The sequence below is a fragment of the Salmo salar genome, chromosome ssa13, assembly GCF_905237065.1.
Source record: "Salmo salar chromosome ssa13, Ssal_v3.1, whole genome shotgun sequence".
Taxonomy (NCBI): domain Eukaryota; kingdom Metazoa; phylum Chordata; class Actinopteri; order Salmoniformes; family Salmonidae; genus Salmo; species Salmo salar.
In genome coordinates, this window is record NC_059454.1 from 110,261,922 (window position 1) to 110,285,525 (window position 23,604).

At 40.4% G+C, this 23,604-nt stretch overlaps 1 protein-coding gene across 3 annotated transcripts in view; it reads left to right on the plus strand.

Annotated features, from left to right (window-relative positions):
- The window catches only part of LOC106568559 (MOB kinase activator 3B), an 81,575-nt gene that overhangs the window by 32,045 nt on the left and 25,926 nt on the right, over positions 1 to 23,604 (plus strand). The window contains exons 1-2 of one of the 3 annotated variants that reach the window (XM_014138998.2): positions 3,039 to 3,248; positions 18,012 to 18,712. In XM_014138998.2, the coding sequence (XP_013994473.1) occupies positions 3,181 to 3,248; positions 18,012 to 18,712 (769 nt within the window). In that variant the 5' untranslated portion in view covers positions 3,039 to 3,180. Of the gene's footprint in view, positions 1 to 3,038; positions 3,249 to 18,011; positions 18,713 to 23,604 lie in introns of those variants that run through there. The other 2 variants (XM_014138997.2, XM_014139000.2) reach the window with 2 other exon arrangements.

Sequence of the window (23,604 nt, forward strand, 5' to 3'; positions counted from 1 at the left end):
TATTGACCACTGACAAGACAAGAAGGAAGTAGTGAACCTATTGACAAGACAAGAAGGAAGTAGTGAACATGTTGACAAGACAAGAAGGAAGTAGTGAACCTATTGACAAGACAAGAAGGAAGTAGTGAACATATTGACAAGACAAGAGGGAAGTAGTGAACCTGTTGACAAGACAAGAAGGAAGTAGTGAACATATTGACCACTGACAAGACAAGAAGGAAGTAGTGAACATATTGACAAGACAAGAGGGAAGTAGTGAACCTGTTGACAAGACAAGAAGGAAGTAGTGAACATATTGACCACTGACAAGACAAGAAGGAAGTAGTGAACCTATTGACCACTGACAAGACAAGAAGGAAGTAGTGAACATATTGACACTGACAAGACAAGAAGGAAGTAGTGAACCTATTGACAACAAGACAAGAAGGAAGTAGTGAACCTATTGACCACTGACAAGACAAGAAGGAAGTAGTGAACCTATTGACCACTGACAAGACAAGAAGGAAGTAGTGAACATATTGACCACTGACAAGACAAGAAGGAAGTAGTGAACCTATTGACCACTGACAAGACAAGAAGGAAGTAGTGAACATATTGACCACTGACAAGACAAGAAGGAAGTAGTGAACCTATTGACCACTGACAAGACAAGAAGGAAGTAGTGAACCTATTGACCACTGACAAGACAAGAAGGAAGTAGTGAACATATTGACCACTGACAAGACAAGAAGGAAGTAGTGAACCTATTGACCACTGACAAGACAAGAAGGAAGTAGTGAACATATTGACCACTGACAAGACAAGAAGGAAGTAGTGAACCTATTGACCACTGACAAGACAAGAAGGAAGTAGTGAACATATTGACCACTGACAAGACAAGAAGGAAGTAGTGAACCTATTGACCACTGACAAGACAAGAAGGAAGTAGTGAACATATTGACCACTGACAAGACAAGAAGGAAGTAGTGAACATATTGACCACTGACAAGACAAGAAGGAAGTAGTGAACATATTGACAAGACAAGAAGGAAGTAGTGAACCTATTGACAAGACAAGAAGGAAGTAGTGAACCTATTGACCACTGACAAGACAAGAAGGAAGTAGTGAACCTATTGACAAGACAAGAAGGAAGTAGTGAACATATTGACCACTGACAAGACAAGAAGGAAGTAGTGAACATATTGACCACTGACAAGACAAGAAGGAAGTAGTGAACATATTGACCACTGACAAGACAAGAAGGAAGTAGTGAACCTATTGACCACTGACAAGACAAGAAGGAAGTAGTGAACATATTGACCACTGACAAGACAAGAAGGAAGTAGTGAACATATTGACCACTGACAAGACAAGAAGGAAGTAGTGAACATATTGACAAGACAAGAAGGAAGTAGTGAATCTATTGACAAGACAAGAAGGAAGTAGTGAACCTATTGACCACTGACAAGACAAGAAGGAAGTAGTGAACCTATTGACAAGACAAGAAGGAAGTAGTGAACATATTGACCACTGACAAGACAAGAAGGAAGTAGTGAACATATTGACCACTGACAAGACAAGAAGGAAGTAGTGAACATATTGACCACTGACAAGACAAGAAGGAAGTAGTGAACCTATTGACCACTGACAAGACAAGAAGGAAGTAGTGAACCTATTGACCACTGACAAGACAAGAAGGAAGTAGTGAACCTATTGACCACTGACAAGACAAGAAGGAAGTAGTGAACCTATTGACCACTGACAAGACAAGAAGGAAGTAGTGAACCTATTGACCACTGACAAGACAAGAAGGAAGTAGTGAACCTATTGACCACTGACAAGACAAGAAGGAAGTAGTGAACCTATTGACCACTGACAAGACAAGAAGGAAGTAGTGAACATATTGACCACTGACAAGACAAGAAGGAAGTAGTGAACCTATTGACCACTGACAAGACAAGAAGGAAGTAGTGAACCTATTGACCACTGACAAGACAAGAAGGAAGTAGTGAACATATTGACCACTGACAAGACAAGAAGGAAGTAGTGAACCTATTGACCACTGACAAGACAAGAAGGAAGTAGTGAACATATTGACCACTGACAAGACAAGAAGGAAGTAGTGAACCTATTGACCACTGACAAGACAAGAAGGAAGTAGTGAACATATTGACCACTGACAAGACAAGAAGGAAGTAGTGAACCTATTGACCACTGACAAGACAAGAAGGAAGTAGTGAACATATTGACCACTGACAAGACAAGAAGGAAGTAGTGAACATATTGACCACTGACAAGACAAGAAGGAAGTAGTGAACATATTGACAAGACAAGAAGGAAGTAGTGAATCTATTGACAAGACAAGAAGGAAGTAGTGAACCTATTGACCACTGACAAGACAAGAAGGAAGTAGTGAACCTATTGACAAGACAAGAAGGAAGTAGTGAACATATTGACCACTGACAAGACAAGAAGGAAGTAGTGAACATATTGACCACTGACAAGACAAGAAGGAAGTAGTGAACATATTGACCACTGACAAGACAAGAAGGAAGTAGTGAACCTATTGACCACTGACAAGACAAGAAGGAAGTAGTGAACATATTGACAAGACAAGAAGGAAGTAGTGAACCTATTGACCACTGACAAGACAAGAAGGAAGTAGTGAACCTATTGACAAGACAAGAAGGAAGTAGTGAATCTATTGACAAGACAAGAAGGAAGTAGTGAACCTATTGACCACTGACAAGACAAGAAGGAAGTAGTGAACCTATTGACAAGACAAGAAGGAAGTAGTGAACATATTGACAAGACAAGAAGGAAGTAGTGAACCTATTGACAAGACAAGAAGGAAGTAGTGAACATATTGACAAGACAAGAAGGAAGTAGTGAACATATTGACCACTGACAAGACAAGAAGGAAGTAGTGAACATATTGACCACTGACAAGACAAGAAGGAAGTAGTGAATCTAACACTCAGACAGGTTCAGATCTGGTCAGGCAACATTTCTCCTGAAGAAGACAATAGGTCCCATTGATTGAGTTTCACATCATATCTTCCACTACAGACGTAGGGCTGATTACAGGCTGTATTCTTCACTGGGCAGTCGTGCACTCTGAATTTACAAATCATACATGAATATGATGCCAAAGTAGCAAGAAACATCTCCATAGCCAGGCATGTTGTTGTTTTGGATATTATGGAAAAGCAGGGAACGTGCCAAGATTGCTGCTTCAACTGGATACTGAAAGCTTTTAAACCGAAAGTGTATGTATTCTTATATTATTGTAATGCCTAACATGCTGGTGAAGGATTATTCAGCTTGCCATATGGGGTACATTTCCTAGTGCACTACTTTTGACCAGAAGCCTATGGGCGCTGGTCAAAAGTAGTGCACTACATAGGGAATAGGGAGCCATTTGGGATGAAGTCAGTACTCTCATGAGCAGGCTGTTACAGGGGTAGTATAATCCGCTTGGCATGGCTTTAAAGTACCATGGGATATGACATAACCTCAAATTAAACCCGCATGGTGGGAATGATGTGATCTGTATTAGATTTTAGAATCAGATTCAACTCTTGTAATCTTTGTCAGGCTGTAGTAAGTAAATGGATACAGTCCAAATCAAATCAAATGTTATTGGTCACATACACATATTTAGCAGATGTTATTGTGGGAGTAGCTAAATGCTTGTGTTTCTAGCTCCAACAATGCAGTAATATCTAACTAAATGCTTGTGTTTCTAGCTCCAACAGTAATATCTAACTAAATGCTTGTGTTTCTAGCTCCAACAGTACAGTAATATCTAACTAAATGCTTGTGTTCCCAGCTCCAACAGTGCAGTAATATCTAACTAAATGCTTGTGTTTCTACCTCCAACAGTGCAGTAGTATCTAACTAAATGCTTGTGTTCCCAGCTCCAACAGTACAGTAATATCTAACTAAATGCTTGTGTTTCTAGCTCCAACAGTAGTATCTAACTAAATGCTTGTGTTTCTAGCTCCAACAGTGCAGTAATATCTAACTAAATGCTTGTGTTCCCAGCTCCAACAGTGCAGTAATATCTAACTAAATGCTTGTGTTTCTACCTCCAACAGTGCAGTAGTATCTAACTAAATGCTTGTGTTCCCAGCTCCAACAGTACAGTAATATCTAACTAAATGCTTGTGTTTCTAGCTCCAACAGTGCAGTAGTATTTAACTAAATGCTTGTGTTTCTAGCTCCAACAGTAGTATCTAACTAAATGCTTGTGTTTCTAGCTCCAACAGTGCAGTAATATCTAACTAAATGCTTGTGTTTCTAGCTCCAACAGTGCAGCAATATCTAACTAAATGCTTGTGTTTCTAGCTCCAACAGTGCAGTAATATCTAACTAAATGCTTGTGTTCCCAGCTCCAACAGTGCAGTAATATCTAACTAAATGCTTGTGTTTCTACCTCCAACAGTGCAGTAGTATCTAACTAAATGCTTGTGTTCCCAGCTCCAACAGTACAGTAATATCTAACTAAATGCTTGTGTTTCTAGCTCCAACAGTAGTATCTAACTAAATGCTTGTGTTTCTAGCTCCAACAGTGCAGTAATATCTAACTAAATGCTTGTGTTCCCAGCTCCAACAGTGCAGTAATATCTAACTAAATGCTTGTGTTTCTAGCTCCAACAGTGCAGTAGTATCTAACTAAATGCTTGTGTTCCTAGCTCCAACAGTAGTATCTAACTAAATGCTTGTGTTTCTAGCTCCAACAGTACAGTAGTATCTAACTAAATGCTTGTGTTCCTAGCTCCAACAGTAGTATCTAACTAAATGCTTGTGTTTCTAGCTCCAACAGTACAGTAGTATCTAACTAAATGCTTGTGTTTCTAGCTCCAACAGTACAGTAATATCTAACTAAATGCTTGTGTTTCTAGCTCCAACAGTGCAGTAGTATCTAACTAAATGCTTGTGTTCCCAGCTCCAACAGTACAGTAATATCTAACTAAATGCTTGTGTTTCTAGCTCCAACAGTGCAGTAATATCTAACTAAATGCTTGTGTTCCCAGCTCCAACAGTGCAGTAATATCTAACTAAATGCTTGTGTTTCTAGCTCCAACAGTACAGTAGTATCTAACTAAATGCTTGTGTTCCTAGCTCCAACAGTGCAGTAATATCTAACTAAATGCTTGTGTTTCTAGCTCCAACAGTGCAGTAATATCTAACTAAATGCTTGTGTTTCTAGCTCCAACAGTGCAGTAATATCTAACTAAATGCTTGTGTTCCCAGCTCCAACAGTAATACCTAACTAAATGCTTGTGTTCCCAGCTCTAACAGTAATACCTAACTAAATGCTTGTGTTTCTAGCTCCAACAGTGCAGTAATATCTAACTAAATGCTTGTGTTTCTAGCTCCAACAGTGCAGTAATATCTAACTAAATGCTTGTGTTCCTAGCTCCAACAGTACAGTAATATCTAACTAAATGCTTGTGTTCCCAGCTCCAACAGTGCAGTAATATCAAACTAAATGCTTGTGTTTCTAGCTCCAACAGTGCAGTAATATCTAACTAAATGCTTGTGTTCCCAGCTCCAACAGTGCAGTAGTATCTAACTAAATGCTTGTGTTTCTAGCTCCAACAGTAATATCTAACTAAAAGATTGTGTTTCTAGCTCCAACAGTGCAGTAATATCTAACTAAATGCTTGTGTTCCCAGCTCCAACAGTAGTATCTAACTAAATGCTTGTGTTTCTAGCTCCAACAGTACAGTAATATCTAACTAAATACTTGTGTTCCCAGCTCCAACAGTGCAGTAATATCTAACTAAATGCTTGTGTTCCCAGCTCCAACAGTAGTATCTAACTAAATGATTGTGTTTCTAGCTCCAACAGTACAGTAATACCTAACTAAATACTTGTGTTTCTAGCTCCAACAGTAATATCTAACTAAATGCTTGTGTTTCTAGCTCCAACAGTAATATCTAACTAAATGCTTGTGTTTCTAGCTCCAACAGTGCAGTAATATCTAACTAAATGCTTGTGTTCCTAGCTCCAACAGTACAGTAATATCTAACTAAATGCTTGTGTTTCTAGCTCCAACAGTAATATCTAACTAAATGCTTGTGTTTCTAGCTCCAACAGTAATATCTAACTAAATGCTTGTGTTTCTAGCTCCAACAGTAATATCTAACTAAATGCTTGTGTTCCCAGCTCCAACAGTAATATCTAACTAAATGCTTGTCTTTCTAGCTCCAACAGTAATATCTAACTAAATACTTGTGTTTCTAGCTCCAACAGTACAGTAATATCTAACTAAATGCTTGTGTTTCTAGCTCCAACAGTAATACCTAACTAAATGCTTGTGTTCCCAGCTCTAACAGTAATACCTAACTAAATGCTTGTGTTTCTAGCTCCAACAGTGCAGTAATATCTAACTAAATGCTTGTGTTTCTAGCTCCAACAGTGCAGTAATATCTAACTAAATGCTTGTGTTCCTAGCTCCAACAGTACAGTAATATCTAACTAAATGCTTGTGTTCCCAGCTCCAACAGTGCAGTAATATCAAACTAAATGCTTGTGTTTCTAGCTCCAACAGTGCAGTAATATCTAACTAAATGCTTGTGTTCCCAGCTCCAACAGTGCAGTAATATCTAACTAAATGCTTGTGTTTCTACCTCCAACAGTGCAGTAGTATCTAACTAAATGCTTGTGTTCCCAGCTCCAACAGTACAGTAATATCTAACTAAATGCTTGTGTTTCTAGCTCCAACAGTAGTATCTAACTAAATGCTTGTGTTTCTAGCTCCAACAGTGCAGTAATATCTAACTAAATGCTTGTGTTCCCAGCTCCAACAGTGCAGTAATATCTAACTAAATGCTTGTGTTTCTACCTCCAACAGTGCAGTAGTATCTAACTAAATGCTTGTGTTCCCAGCTCCAACAGTACAGTAATATCTAACTAAATGCTTGTGTTTCTAGCTCCAACAGTGCAGTAGTATTTAACTAAATGCTTGTGTTTCTAGCTCCAACAGTAGTATCTAACTAAATGCTTGTGTTTCTAGCTCCAACAGTGCAGTAATATCTAACTAAATGCTTGTGTTTCTAGCTCCAACAGTGCAGCAATATCTAACTAAATGCTTGTGTTTCTAGCTCCAACAGTGCAGTAGTATCTAACTAAATGCTTGTGTTCCCAGCTCCAACAGTGCAGTAATATCTAACTAAATGCTTGTGTTTCTAGCTCCAACAGTGCAGTAGTATCTAACTAAATGCTTGTGTTCCTAGCTCCAACAGTAGTATCTAACTAAATGCTTGTGTTTCTAGCTCCAACAGTACAGTAGTATCTAACTAAATGCTTGTGTTCCTAGCTCCAACAGTAGTATCTAACTAAATGCTTGTGTTTCTAGCTCCAACAGTACAGTAGTATCTAACTAAATGCTTGTGTTTCTAGCTCCAACAGTACAGTAATATCTAACTAAATGCTTGTGTTTCTAGCTCCAACAGTGCAGTAGTATCTAACTAAATGCTTGTGTTCCCAGCTCCAACAGTACAGTAATATCTAACTAAATGCTTGTGTTTCTAGCTCCAACAGTGCAGTAATATCTAACTAAATGCTTGTGTTCCCAGCTCCAACAGTGCAGTAATATCTAACTAAATGCTTGTGTTTCTAGCTCCAACAGTACAGTAGTATCTAACTAAATGCTTGTGTTCCTAGCTCCAACAGTGCAGTAATATCTAACTAAATGCTTGTGTTTCTAGCTCCAACAGTGCAGTAATATCTAACTAAATGCTTGTGTTTCTAGCTCCAACAGTGCAGTAATATCTAACTAAATGCTTGTGTTCCCAGCTCCAACAGTAATACCTAACTAAATGCTTGTGTTCCCAGCTCTAACAGTAATACCTAACTAAATGCTTGTGTTTCTAGCTCCAACAGTGCAGTAATATCTAACTAAATGCTTGTGTTTCTAGCTCCAACAGTGCAGTAATATCTAACTAAATGCTTGTGTTCCTAGCTCCAACAGTACAGTAATATCTAACTAAATGCTTGTGTTCCCAGCTCCAACAGTGCAGTAATATCAAACTAAATGCTTGTGTTTCTAGCTCCAACAGTGCAGTAATATCTAACTAAATGCTTGTGTTCCCAGCTCCAACAGTGCAGTAGTATCTAACTAAATGCTTGTGTTTCTAGCTCCAACAGTAATATCTAACTAAAAGATTGTGTTTCTAGCTCCAACAGTGCAGTAATATCTAACTAAATGCTTGTGTTCCCAGCTCCAACAGTAGTATCTAACTAAATGCTTGTGTTTCTAGCTCCAACAGTACAGTAATATCTAACTAAATACTTGTGTTCCCAGCTCCAACAGTGCAGTAATATCTAACTAAATGCTTGTGTTCCCAGCTCCAACAGTAGTATCTAACTAAATGATTGTGTTTCTAGCTCCAACAGTACAGTAATACCTAACTAAATACTTGTGTTTCTAGCTCCAACAGTAATATCTAACTAAATGCTTGTGTTTCTAGCTCCAACAGTAATATCTAACTAAATGCTTGTGTTTCTAGCTCCAACAGTGCAGTAATATCTAACTAAATGCTTGTGTTCCTAGCTCCAACAGTACAGTAATATCTAACTAAATGCTTGTGTTTCTAGCTCCAACAGTAATATCTAACTAAATGCTTGTGTTTCTAGCTCCAACAGTAATATCTAACTAAATGCTTGTGTTTCTAGCTCCAACAGTAATATCTAACTAAATGCTTGTGTTCCCAGCTCCAACAGTAATATCTAACTAAATGCTTGTCTTTCTAGCTCCAACAGTAATATCTAACTAAATACTTGTGTTTCTAGCTCCAACAGTACAGTAATATCTAACTAAATGCTTGTGTTTCTAGCTCCAACAGTAATACCTAACTAAATGCTTGTGTTCCCAGCTCTAACAGTAATACCTAACTAAATGCTTGTGTTTCTAGCTCCAACAGTGCAGTAATATCTAACTAAATGCTTGTGTTTCTAGCTCCAACAGTGCAGTAATATCTAACTAAATGCTTGTGTTCCTAGCTCCAACAGTACAGTAATATCTAACTAAATGCTTGTGTTCCCAGCTCCAACAGTGCAGTAATATCAAACTAAATGCTTGTGTTTCTAGCTCCAACAGTGCAGTAATATCTAACTAAATGCTTGTGTTCCCAGCTCCAACAGTGCAGTAATATCTAACTAAATGCTTGTGTTTCTACCTCCAACAGTGCAGTAGTATCTAACTAAATGCTTGTGTTCCCAGCTCCAACAGTACAGTAATATCTAACTAAATGCTTGTGTTTCTAGCTCCAACAGTAGTATCTAACTAAATGCTTGTGTTTCTAGCTCCAACAGTGCAGTAATATCTAACTAAATGCTTGTGTTCCCAGCTCCAACAGTGCAGTAATATCTAACTAAATGCTTGTGTTTCTACCTCCAACAGTGCAGTAGTATCTAACTAAATGCTTGTGTTCCCAGCTCCAACAGTACAGTAATATCTAACTAAATGCTTGTGTTTCTAGCTCCAACAGTGCAGTAGTATTTAACTAAATGCTTGTGTTTCTAGCTCCAACAGTAGTATCTAACTAAATGCTTGTGTTTCTAGCTCCAACAGTGCAGTAATATCTAACTAAATGCTTGTGTTTCTAGCTCCAACAGTGCAGCAATATCTAACTAAATGCTTGTGTTTCTAGCTCCAACAGTGCAGTAATATCTAACTAAATGCTTGTGTTCCCAGCTCCAACAGTGCAGTAATATCTAACTAAATGCTTGTGTTTCTACCTCCAACAGTGCAGTAGTATCTAACTAAATGCTTGTGTTCCCAGCTCCAACAGTACAGTAATATCTAACTAAATGCTTGTGTTTCTAGCTCCAACAGTAGTATCTAACTAAATGCTTGTGTTTCTAGTTCCAACAGTACAGTAATATCTAACTAAATGCTTGTGTTTCTAGCTCCAACAGTGCAGTAGTATCTAACTAAATGCTTGTGTTTCTAGCTCCAACAGTGCAGTAATATCTAACTAAATGCTTGTGTTTCTAGCTCCAACAGTGCAGTAATATCTAACTAAATGCTTGTGTTCCCAGCTCCAACAGTGCAGTAATATCTAACTAAATGCTTGTGTTTCTAGCTCCAACAGTGCAGTAGTATCTAACTAAATGCTTGTGTTCCTAGCTCCAACAGTAGTATCTAACTAAATGCTTGTGTTTCTAGCTCCAACAGTACAGTAGTATCTAACTAAATGCTTGTGTTCCTAGCTCCAACAGTAGTATCTAACTAAATGCTTGTGTTTCTAGCTCCAACAGTACAGTAGTATCTAACTAAATGCTTGTGTTTCTAGCTCCAACAGTACAGTAATATCTAACTAAATGCTTGTGTTTCTAGCTCCAACAGTGCAGTAGTATCTAACTAAATGCTTGTGTTCCCAGCTCCAACAGTACAGTAATATCTAACTAAATGCTTGTGTTTCTAGCTCCAACAGTGCAGTAATATCTAACTAAATGCTTGTGTTCCCAGCTCCAACAGTGCAGTAATATCTAACTAAATGCTTGTGTTTCTAGCTCCAACAGTACAGTAGTATCTAACTAAATGCTTGTGTTCCTAGCTCCAACAGTGCAGTAATATCTAACTAAATGCTTGTGTTTCTAGCTCCAACAGTACAGTAATATCTAACTAAATGCTTGTGTTTCTAGCTCCAACAGTAATACCTAACTAAATGCTTGTGTTCCCAGCTCTAACAGTAATACCTAACTAAATGCTTGTGTTTCTAGCTCCAACAGTGCAGTAATATCTAACTAAATGCTTGTGTTTCTAGCTCCAACAGTGCAGTAATATCTAACTAAATGCTTGTGTTCCTAGCTCCAACAGTACAGTAATATCTAACTAAATGCTTGTGTTCCCAGCTCCAACAGTGCAGTAATATCAAACTAAATGCTTGTGTTTCTAGCTCCAACAGTGCAGTAATATCTAACTAAATGCTTGTGTTCCCAGCTCCAACAGTGCAGTAATATCTAACTAAATGCTTGTGTTTCTACCTCCAACAGTGCAGTAGTATCTAACTAAATGCTTGTGTTCCCAGCTCCAACAGTACAGTAATATCTAACTAAATGCTTGTGTTTCTAGCTCCAACAGTAGTATCTAACTAAATGCTTGTGTTTCTAGCTCCAACAGTGCAGTAATATCTAACTAAATGCTTGTGTTCCCAGCTCCAACAGTGCAGTAATATCTAACTAAATGCTTGTGTTTCTACCTCCAACAGTGCAGTAGTATCTAACTAAATGCTTGTGTTCCCAGCTCCAACAGTACAGTAATATCTAACTAAATGCTTGTGTTTCTAGCTCCAACAGTGCAGTAGTATTTAACTAAATGCTTGTGTTTCTAGCTCCAACAGTAGTATCTAACTAAATGCTTGTGTTTCTAGCTCCAACAGTGCAGTAATATCTAACTAAATGCTTGTGTTTCTAGCTCCAACAGTGCAGCAATATCTAACTAAATGCTTGTGTTTCTAGCTCCAACAGTGCAGTAATATCTAACTAAATGCTTGTGTTCCCAGCTCCAACAGTGCAGTAATATCTAACTAAATGCTTGTGTTTCTACCTCCAACAGTGCAGTAGTATCTAACTAAATGCTTGTGTTCCCAGCTCCAACAGTACAGTAATATCTAACTAAATGCTTGTGTTTCTAGCTCCAACAGTAGTATCTAACTAAATGCTTGTGTTTCTAGTTCCAACAGTACAGTAATATCTAACTAAATGCTTGTGTTTCTAGCTCCAACAGTGCAGTAGTATCTAACTAAATGCTTGTGTTTCTAGCTCCAACAGTGCAGTAATATCTAACTAAATGCTTGTGTTTCTAGCTCCAACAGTGCAGTAATATCTAACTAAATGCTTGTGTTCCCAGCTCCAACAGTGCAGTAATATCTAACTAAATGCTTGTGTTTCTAGCTCCAACAGTGCAGTAGTATCTAACTAAATGCTTGTGTTCCTAGCTCCAACAGTAGTATCTAACTAAATGCTTGTGTTTCTAGCTCCAACAGTACAGTAGTATCTAACTAAATGCTTGTGTTCCTAGCTCCAACAGTAGTATCTAACTAAATGCTTGTGTTTCTAGCTCCAACAGTACAGTAGTATCTAACTAAATGCTTGTGTTTCTAGCTCCAACAGTACAGTAATATCTAACTAAATGCTTGTGTTTCTAGCTCCAACAGTGCAGTAGTATCTAACTAAATGCTTGTGTTCCCAGCTCCAACAGTACAGTAATATCTAACTAAATGCTTGTGTTTCTAGCTCCAACAGTGCAGTAATATCTAACTAAATGCTTGTGTTCCCAGCTCCAACAGTGCAGTAATATCTAACTAAATGCTTGTGTTTCTAGCTCCAACAGTACAGTAGTATCTAACTAAATGCTTGTGTTCCTAGCTCCAACAGTGCAGTAATATCTAACTAAATGCTTGTGTTTCTAGCTCCAACAGTGCAGTAATATCTAACTAAATGCTTGTGTTTCTAGCTCCAACAGTGCAGTAATATCTAACTAAATGCTTGTGTTCCCAGCTCCAACAGTAATACCTAACTAAATGCTTGTGTTCCCAGCTCTAACAGTAATACCTAACTAAATGCTTGTGTTTCTAGCTCCAACAGTGCAGTAATATCTAACTAAATGCTTGTGTTTCTAGCTCCAACAGTGCAGTAATATCTAACTAAATGCTTGTGTTCCTAGCTCCAACAGTACAGTAATATCTAACTAAATGCTTGTGTTCCCAGCTCCAACAGTGCAGTAATATCAAACTAAATGCTTGTGTTTCTAGCTCCAACAGTGCAGTAATATCTAACTAAATGCTTGTGTTCCCAGCTCCAACAGTGCAGTAGTATCTAACTAAATGCTTGTGTTTCTAGCTCCAACAGTAATATCTAACTAAAAGATTGTGTTTCTAGCTCCAACAGTGCAGTAATATCTAACTAAATGCTTGTGTTCCCAGCTCCAACAGTAGTATCTAACTAAATGCTTGTGTTTCTAGCTCCAACAGTACAGTAATATCTAACTAAATACTTGTGTTCCCAGCTCCAACAGTGCAGTAATATCTAACTAAATGCTTGTGTTCCCAGCTCCAACAGTAGTATCTAACTAAATGATTGTGTTTCTAGCTCCAACAGTACAGTAATACCTAACTAAATACTTGTGTTTCTAGCTCCAACAGTAATATCTAACTAAATGCTTGTGTTTCTAGCTCCAACAGTAATATCTAACTAAATGCTTGTGTTTCTAGCTCCAACAGTGCAGTAATATCTAACTAAATGCTTGTGTTCCTAGCTCCAACAGTACAGTAATATCTAACTAAATGCTTGTGTTTCTAGCTCCAACAGTAATATCTAACTAAATGCTTGTGTTTCTAGCTCCAACAGTAATATCTAACTAAATGCTTGTGTTTCTAGCTCCAACAGTAATATCTAACTAAATGCTTGTGTTCCCAGCTCCAAAAGTAATATCTAACTAAATGCTTGTCTTTCTAGCTCCAACAGTAATATCTAACTAAATACTTGTGTTTCTAGCTCCAACAGTACAGTAATATCTAACTAAATGCTTGTGTTTCTAGCTCCAACAGTAATACCTAACTAAATGCTTGTGTTCCCAGCTCTAACAGTAATACCTAACTAAATGCTTGTGTTTCTAGCTCCAACAGTGCAGTAATATCTAACTAAATGCTTGTGTTTCTAGCTCCAACAGTGCAGTAATATCTAACTAAATGCTTGTGTTCCTAGCTCCAACAGTACAGTAATATCTAACTAAATGCTTGTGTTCCCAGCTCCAACAGTGCAGTAATATCAAACTAAATGCTTGTGTTTCTAGCTCCAACAGTGCAGTAATATCTAACTAAATGCTTGTGTTCCCAGCTCCAACAGTGCAGTAGTATCTAACTAAATGCTTGTGTTTCTAGCTCCAACAGTAATATCTAACTAAAAGATTGTGTTTCTAGCTCCAACAGTGCAGTAATATCTAACTAAATGCTTGTGTTCCCAGCTCCAACAGTAGTATCTAACTAAATGCTTGTGTTTCTAGCTCCAACAGTACAGTAATATCTAACTAAATGCTTGTGTTTCTAGCTCCAACAGTAATATCTAACTAAATGCTTGTGTTCCTAGCTCCAACAGTGCAGTAATATCTAACTAAATGCTTGTGTTTCTAGCTCCAACAGTACAGTAATATCTAACTAAATGCTTGTGTTCTAGCTCCAACAGTACAGTAATATCTAACTAAATACTTGTGTTCCCAGCTCCAACAGTGCAGTAATATCTAACTAAATGCTTGTGTTCCCAGCTCCAACAGTAGTATCTAACTAAATGATTGTGTTTCTAGCTCCAACAGTACAGTAATACCTAACTAAATACTTGTGTTTCTAGCTCCAACAGTAATATCTAACTAAATGCTTGTGTTTCTAGCTCCAACAGTAATATCTAACTAAATGCTTGTGTTTCTAGCTCCAACAGTGCAGTAATATCTAACTAAATGCTTGTGTTCCTAGCTCCAACAGTACAGTAATATCTAACTAAATGCTTGTGTTTCTAGCTCCAACAGTAATATCTAACTAAATGCTTGTGTTTCTAGCTCCAACAGTAATATCTAACTAAATGCTTGTGTTTCTAGCTCCAACAGTAATATCTAACTAAATGCTTGTGTTCCCAGCTCCAACAGTAATATCTAACTAAATGCTTGTCTTTCTAGCTCCAACAGTAATATCTAACTAAATACTTGTGTTTCTAGCTCCAACAGTACAGTAATATCTAACTAAATGCTTGTGTTTCTAGCTCCAACAGTGCAGTAGTATCTAACTAAATGCTTGTGTTCCCAGCTCCAACAGTACAGTAATATCTAACTAAATGCTTGTGTTTCTAGCTCCAACAGTGCAGTAATATCTAACTAAATGCTTGTGTTCCCAGCTCCAACAGTGCAGTAATATCTAACTAAATGCTTGTGTTTCTAGCTCCAACAGTACAGTAGTATCTAACTAAATGCTTGTGTTCCTAGCTCCAACAGTGCAGTAATATCTAACTAAATGCTTGTGTTTCTAGCTCCAACAGTGCAGTAATATCTAACTAAATGCTTGTGTTTCTAGCTCCAACAGTGCAGTAATATCTAACTAAATGCTTGTGTTCCCAGCTCCAACAGTAATACCTAACTAAATGCTTGTGTTCCCAGCTCTAACAGTAATACCTAACTAAATGCTTGTGTTTCTAGCTCCAACAGTGCAGTAATATCTAACTAAATGCTTGTGTTTCTAGCTCCAACAGTGCAGTAATATCTAACTAAATGCTTGTGTTCCTAGCTCCAACAGTACAGTAATATCTAACTAAATGCTTGTGTTCCCAGCTCCAACAGTGCAGTAATATCAAACTAAATGCTTGTGTTTCTAGCTCCAACAGTGCAGTAATATCTAACTAAATGCTTGTGTTCCCAGCTCCAACAGTGCAGTAGTATCTAACTAAATGCTTGTGTTTCTAGCTCCAACAGTAATATCTAACTAAAAGATTGTGTTTCTAGCTCCAACAGTGCAGTAATATCTAACTAAATGCTTGTGTTCCCAGCTCCAACAGTAGTATCTAACTAAATGCTTGTGTTTCTAGCTCCAACAGTACAGTAATATCTAACTAAATACTTGTGTTCCCAGCTCCAACAGTGCAGTAATATCTAACTAAATGCTTGTGTTCCCAGCTCCAACAGTAGTATCTAACTAAATGATTGTGTTTCTAGCTCCAACAGTACAGTAATACCTAACTAAATACTTGTGTTTCTAGCTCCAACAGTAATATCTAACTAAATGCTTGTGTTTCTAGCTCCAACAGTAATATCTAACTAAATGCTTGTGTTTCTAGCTCCAACAGTGCAGTAATATCTAACTAAATGCTTGTGTTCCTAGCTCCAACAGTACAGTAATATCTAACTAAATGCTTGTGTTTCTAGCTCCAACAGTAATATCTAACTAAATGCTTGTGTTTCTAGCTCCAACAGTAATATCTAACTAAATGCTTGTGTTTCTAGCTCCAACAGTAATATCTAACTAAATGCTTGTGTTCCCAGCTCCAACAGTAATATCTAACTAAATGCTTGTGTTTCTAGCTCCAACAGTACAGTAGTATCTAACTAAATGCTTGTGTTTCTAGCTCCAACAGTAATATCTAACTAAATGCTTGTGTTTCTAGCTCCAACAGTAATATCTAACTAAATGCTTGTGTTCCCAGCTCCAACAGTAATATCTAACTAAATGCTTGTGTTTCTAGCTCCAACAGTAATATCTAACTAAATGCTTGTGTTTCTAGCACCAATAGTGCAGTAATATCTAACTAAATGCTTGTGTTCCCAGCTCCAACAGTGCAGTAATATCTAACTAAATGCTTGTGTTTCTAGCTCCAACAGTGCAGTACTATCTAACTAAATGCTTGTGTTCCCAGCTCCAACAGTGCAGTAATATCTAACTAAATGCTTGTGTTTCTAGCTCCAACAGTGCAGTACTATCTAACTAAATGCTTGTGTTTCTAGCTCCAACAGTGCAGTAGTATCTAACAATACACAACAATAAACACACATCTAAAAGTAAAATAATGGAATAAAAAAAAGATATAAATATTAGGACGATTAATGTCAGAGTGGCATTGACTAGAATACACTAGAATACAGTAGATACATATGAGATGAGTAAAGCAGTATGTAAACATTATTAAAGTGACCAGTGATTCCATGTCTATGCATACAGGGCAGCAACCTCTAAAAACAATAAGCGTTGTTTACTGGAAGAAAGGAAGTCTTGGGACACCAATGAAATGTTGTCATTTTAGAGGCTATACAGAATGTTTGCCTTCCATTGATCTAAAAGGGGTCCGCTTAAATGGACAGAAATATTGTCCATAAATATCCTTATTGGAAATAAAGAACCACCCATCTCCACACCCCTGAGCAAAAATCCTGTTTTTATGTTAGTATTCTGTTCTCTGGCTAATATTACATGACTTTGGATGTATTTAAACCCCCTAAATTCAAAAGACACGTAGCATCACAGTGACAACCAGCTATATATCTCTCTCTGTCTCTGATCTAAACTCGTAATCCCACTGACTGCGGGGGAAGAACGAGGAGTGCCCTTGCTAACTTGATACAAACACAAAGATACTTCATGATTTCGTGTTTAGACAGGATCGTTGTTAAATGTGTGTGGTTCCATTACTTTCATTTGAGTCATGACCCTGATAGCATCACTCTGGCGTTGTATCAGCGTGTGGAATGTGTAAAGCAGAGCTTGAAGCTAATCTCTGTCTCTGTCAGTGGACTAAACAGGTTTGCGCCACGGAACAGAACTGCACTGTGTGCAGATGGTTAAACCGTTTATCGATTTCCACTGATCGATATCTGAGCTCAGATCTTGTTTCCACGTGTCCTAACTCTAACCCATCAGCACAATGGGAGGCTCTGTGATGAAGACAGGCTGTTCCAGCTAGGGACCCGTCAACACCTTGTTCAACACCCTGTCTGTCAACACCCTGTCTGTCAACACCTTGTTCAACACCCTGTCTGTCAACACCCTGTCTGTCAACACCCTGTCTGTCAACACCTTGTTCAACACCCTGTCTGTCAACACCCTGTCTGTCAACACCTTGTTCAACACCCTGTCTGTCAACACCCTGTCTGTCAACACCCTGTCTGTCAACACCTTGTTCAACACCCTGTCTGTCAACACCCTGTCTGTCAACACCTTGTTCAACACCTTGTTCAACAGCCTGTCAACACCCTGTCTGTCTGTCAACACCTTGTTCAACACCTTGTTCAACACCCTGTCTGTCAACACCTTGTCTGTCAACACCCTGTCTGTCAACACCCTGTCTGTCAACACCCTGTCTGTCAACACCTTGTTCAACACCTTGTTCAACACCTTATTCAACGCTCAATCATTATCTCGGTCATTTAAAGTTTTAAGCAAACCAACAATACAAGTCGGGATAAGAGCGTCTACTAAATGACTATAATGTCAGATGTTAATGTAATGTCTAATACATGTCTTTCTCTTCTTTGTTTCTCACAGACAAAGATGTCCTGATGCGGCACTCCAAACAGTAAACCTTACCCTCCTGTGTCACTCTTCCTCATCTCAACCTGCCCCTGCTGCTGCTCTTCCTCCTGTACTTCCTGCTCCTCCAGAACCAACTACTGGTACCGTTGGTTCCTCCCTTGGGTCCCCAACCCTCACTCGGCCGGTTGACAAATCCCCGATTTTCCCCTCCTCTCTGCTCCCCCGGTCCTCGTCCCTGAACCTCCTCTCCTCCCTCACCCCAGTCTTAGCCCCACTGGCCCCCGTCCCTGCCAACATGTCCATCGCCCTGAAGCAGGTCTTCAACAAGGACAAGACCTTCCGCCCCAAGCGTAAGTTTGAGCCGGGGACGCAGCGTTTCGAGCTGCATAAGAAGGCCCAGGTGTCGCTCAGCTCCGGGGTTGACCTGAGGGCGGCGGTCGCTCTGCCCCACGGGGAAGATCTGAACGACTGGGTGGCCGTGCACGTGGTGGACTTCTTCAACAGGATAAACCTCATCTACGGGACAGTGTGCGAGTTCTGCACGGAGAAGAGTTGTCCGGTCATGTCCGGAGGTCCTAGGTATGAGTACCGATGGCAGGACGATCACAAGTATAAGAAACCAACGGCTCTACCGGCTCCCAAGTACATGAATCTCCTGATGGACTGGATCGAGGTCCAGATCAACAATGAGGATATCTTCCCCACCAGTATAGGTGAGTACTCTGCTCATCTTCAAATAATATTTTTGCAGGAATCTCCTTGCGAATGATTTTGCTGAAGATTGTATCTCCGTCGGCCTGGGCAACCTGAGCTTTTGCTATCTGATATATGTATATCAGACACACTCAAAAGACCCTAGTGTCACGTCCTGCCAGTATAAGGGGTTATTTGTTATTTGTTATTGTAGTTTGGTCAGGACGTGGCAGGGGTATTTGGTTTATGTGGTTTGGGGTGTGTGTCTATGTAGAGGGGTAGTTGATTTATGTGATTTATGGGGTTTTTTGGGTCACTGTTCTATGTTTATGTATTTCCATGTTCTATCTAGTTTAGTCTATTTCTATGTGTAGGTAATTGGGGTGTGGACTCTCAATTGGAGGCAGGTGTTTTCTAGTTGCCTCTGATTGAGAGTCCTATAAATAGGTGTGTGTTTTGTGGTTGTAGTTTGTGGGAGGTTGTTCTTGTTTTGCTGTATGTTGCCTTCAAGACTGTTTTATTTTTTCGTCGTTCATCGTTTTTGTTGTTTTTTGTTTGTTAATAAGTGTTCACATTAAAAACGTCATTATGAGCACTCAACCCGCTGCGCCTTGGTCCATTCCTCACGACGAACGTTACACCCAGACTACGGTTTGCAGCTGCACGTGGGGACAAAGATCGTACTATTTGGAGAAATGTCCTCTGGTCTGATGAAACAAAAATAGAACTGTTTGGCCATAATGACCATCGTTATGTTTGGAGGAAAACGGGGGAGGCTTGCAAGCCAAAGAACACCATCCCAACCGTGAAGCATGGGGGTGGCAACATCATGTTGTGGGGGTGCTTTTCTGCAGGAGGGACACCCAGACAGTCTTTTTTTAGGAACTAATAGCAGTACGTGGGTAATACCACTGAGCAAACAAAGCCAGTAAAAAAAAAAATAATAATCCATATAATAATCAATGTTGTGATATTTTTAGTTGTTTGCTCTATAACCCATTGGTTCATACACCACTGTGATATACAATAAGGCCCGTGACAACAAAAAAGACACAACGGTCACACAGTGGTAGAATAAATTCAACCACACCTTTGTTTTATCACAAAACCAGAGAGCAACATCTGTCTGGTGAAATCCACAAAGCAAGTATTGCGTGTCCTGTAACATGCAACAGCTCAACGCTGATTGGCTAATTATTTTATAACCTTTTTTCATCAAGGGAGGCCAAATGTTTTCTGGCATCAATCAATCAAATGCTACAGCCGCGAACATGCCATACTCTTTTGGTCCAGACAGCATCAGATACATGGTCTACACATACTGAGACAGAGAGGTGCTGTTTCACTGTCCAGACAGCATCAGATACATGGTCTACACATACTGAGACAGAGAGATGCTGTTTCACTGTCCAGACAGCATCAGATACATGGTCTACACATACTGAGACAGAGAGGTGCTGTTTCACTGTCCAGACAGCATCAGATACATGGGCTACACATACTGAGACAGAGAGATGCTGTTACACTGTCCAGACAGCATCAGATACATGGTCTACACATACTGAGACAGAGAGATGCTGTTTCACTGTCCAGACAGCATCAGATACATAGTCTACACATCCTGAGACAGAGAGGTGCTGTTTCACTGTCCAGACAGCATCAGATACATAGTCTACACATACTGAGACAGAGAGATGCTGTTTCACTGTCCAGACAGCATCAGATACATGGTCTACACATACTGTCCAGACAGCATCAGATACATAGTCTACACATACTGAGACAGAGAGGAGCTGTTTAACTGTCCAGACAGCATCAGATACATGATCTACACATACTGAGACAGAGAGGTGCTGTTTCACTGTCCAGACAGCATCAGATACATGATCTACACATACTGAGACAGAGAGGTGCTGTTTCACTGTCCAGCCAGCATCAGAGAGGTGCTGTTTCACTGTCCAGCCAGCATCAGAGAGGTGCTGTTTCACTGTCCAGCCAGCATCAGAGAGGTGCTGTTTCACTGTCCAGCCAGCATCAGAGAGGTGCTGTTTCACTGTCCAGCCAGCATCAGAGAGGTGCTGTTTCTCTGTCCAGCCAGCATCAGAGAGGTGCTGTTTCACTGTCCAGCCAGCATCAGAGAGGTGCTGTTTCTCTGTCCAGCCAGCATCAGAGAGGTGCTGTTTCTCTGTCCAGCCAGCATCAGAGAGGTGCTGTTTCACTGTCCAGCCAGCATCAGAGAGGTGCTGTTTCACTGTCCAGCCAGCATCAGAGAGGTGCTGTTTCTCTGTCCAGCCAGCATCAGAGAGGTGCTGTTTCTCTGTCCAGCCAGCATCAGAGAGGTGCTGTTTCACTGTCCAGCCAGCATCAGAGAGGTGCTGTTTCTCTGTCCAGCCAGCATCAGAGAGGTGCTGTTTCACTGTCCAGCCAGCATCAGAGAGGTGCTGTTTCACTGTCCAGCCAGCATCAGAGAGGTGCTGTTTCACTGTCCAGCCAGCATCAGAGAGGTGCTGTTTCACTGTCCAGCCAGCATCAGAGAGGTGCTGTTTCACTGTCCAGCCAGCATCAGAGAGGTGCTGTTTCACTGTCCAGCCAGCATCAGAGAGGTGCTGTTTCACTGTCCAGCCAGCATCAGAGAGGTGCTGTTTCACTGTCCAGCCAGCATCAGAGAGGTGCTGTTTCTCTGTCCAGCCAGCATCAGAGAGGTGCTGTTTCACTGTCCAGCCAGCATCAGAGAGGTGCTGTTTCACTGTCCAGCCAGCATCAGAGAGGTGCTGTTTCTCTGTCCAGCCAGCATCAGAGAGGTGCTGTTTCACTGTCCAGCCAGCATCAGAGAGGTGCTGTTTGACTGTCCAGCCAGCATCAGAGAGGTGCTGTTTCTCTCGCTCGGTTGATTTCTCTGGTGAGATTAAGCCACTTGCGAATTTACAGAAAATTATGAAAACGCAGAGAGATGAAAGATAAATTATTTTAGAATTTTGATTGGTCAAATATTTGAGGAAGCCTGGCTTCCCTTGGCGTCTATTTATACACTGCCATCAACAAGATGGGTGTGAACAATTTTAACAGTTTGGGTTCACATGGGTTGTTACGACAGTAGGCTGATACATGACAATATCCATCTGAACCTTTGTCACCTAGGACATTTGTCTCAACGGATTTATTTCTCTCTCTCGCCTCCCCCCATGCTGGTAACAGATTATGGGTGTCAGTCTGGTAACAGATTATGGGTGTCAGTCTGGTAACAGATTATGGGTGTCAGTCTGGTAACAGGTGAGGGGTGTCAGTCTGGTAACAGGTGAGGGGTGTCAGTCTGGTAACAGGTGAGGGGTGTCAGTCTAGTAACAGATTATGGGTGTCAGTCTAGTAACAGATTATGGGTGTCAGTCTGGTAACAGATTATGGGTGTCAGTCTGGTAACAGATTATGGGTGTCAGTCTGGTAACAGATTATGGGTGTCAGTCTGGTAACAGGTGAGGGGTGTCAGTCTGGTAACAGATTATGGGTGTCAGTCTGGTAACAGATTATGGGTGTCAGTCTGGTAACAGGTGAGGGGTGTCAGTCTGGTAACAGATTATGGGTGTCAGTCTGGTAACAGATTATGGGTGTCAGTCTGGTAACAGATTATGGGTGTCAGTCTGGTAACAGGTGAGGGGTGTCAGTCTGGTAACAGATTATGGGTGTCAGTCTGGTAACAGGTGAGGGGTGTCAGTCTGGTAACAGATTATGGGTGTCAGTCTGGTAACAGGTGAGGGGTGTCAGTCTAGTAACAGATTATCGGTGTCAGTCTGGTAACAGATTATGGGTGTCAATCTGGTAACAGGTGAGGGGTGTCAGTCTGGTAACAGGTTATGGGTGTCAGTCTGGTAACAGATTATGGGTGTCAGTCTGGTAACAGGTGAGGGGTGTCAGTCTGGTAACAGGTGAGGGGTGTCAGTCTGGTAACAGATGACTGGTGTCAGTCTGGTAACAGGTGACTGGTGTCAGTCTGGTAACAGAGTACAGTATCGTCCTCAGTTCAGCCTTTGAATAATGCAGAAACATCCGATCTGCCAAAGCTCTGGTGAGCCTCCCAAACGGCACCTTATTCCATTTATAGTGCACTACTTTTAACCAGGGCCCATAGGGCTCTGGTCAGAAGAAGTGCACTATATAGGGAATAGGGTGCCGTTTGGAACGAGTCCCTAGCCTGTTCCCACCACGATTCCCTTTGTTCCATGGCCAGCAGCCTGTAGGCACACGAGTCACCGCATGGTGAGCGTCATAATGCTCTCCTCTCTTTCTTGTCTCCCTATCTTTATCCTCCCTCTCATTTATATTTTACTGTTATTTTACCAGGTAAGTTGATTGAGAACACATTCTCATTTACAGCAACGACCTGGGGAATAATAACAGGGGAGAGGAGGGGGATGAATGAGCCCATTGTAAACTGGGGATGATATGAGGGACAGACTGGGAATTTAGCCAGGACACCAGGGTTAACACCCTACTCTTATGATAAGTGCCATGGGATCGTTAGTGACCACAGAGAGTCAGGACACCCGTTTAACATCCCATCTGAAAGACGGCACCCTACACAGGGCAATGTCCCCAATCACTGCCCTGAGGCATTGGGATATTTTTTAGACCAGAGGAAAGAGTGCCTCCTACTGGCCCACCAACACCACTTCCAGCAGCATCTGGTCTCCCATCCAGGGACTGACCAGGACCAACCCTGCTTAGCTTCAGAAGTAAGCCTGCAGTGGGATGCAGGGTGGTATGCTGCTGGCTCTCTCTCGCTCTATCCTCCCTCTCTATTCTCTCTCTATCTCTCTCTCCCTCTCTCTATCTATCCTATCTCTCTCTCTATCCTCTCTCTCTCTCTCTCTCTCTCTATCCTCTCTCTCTCTCTCTATCCTCTCTCTCTCTCTATCCT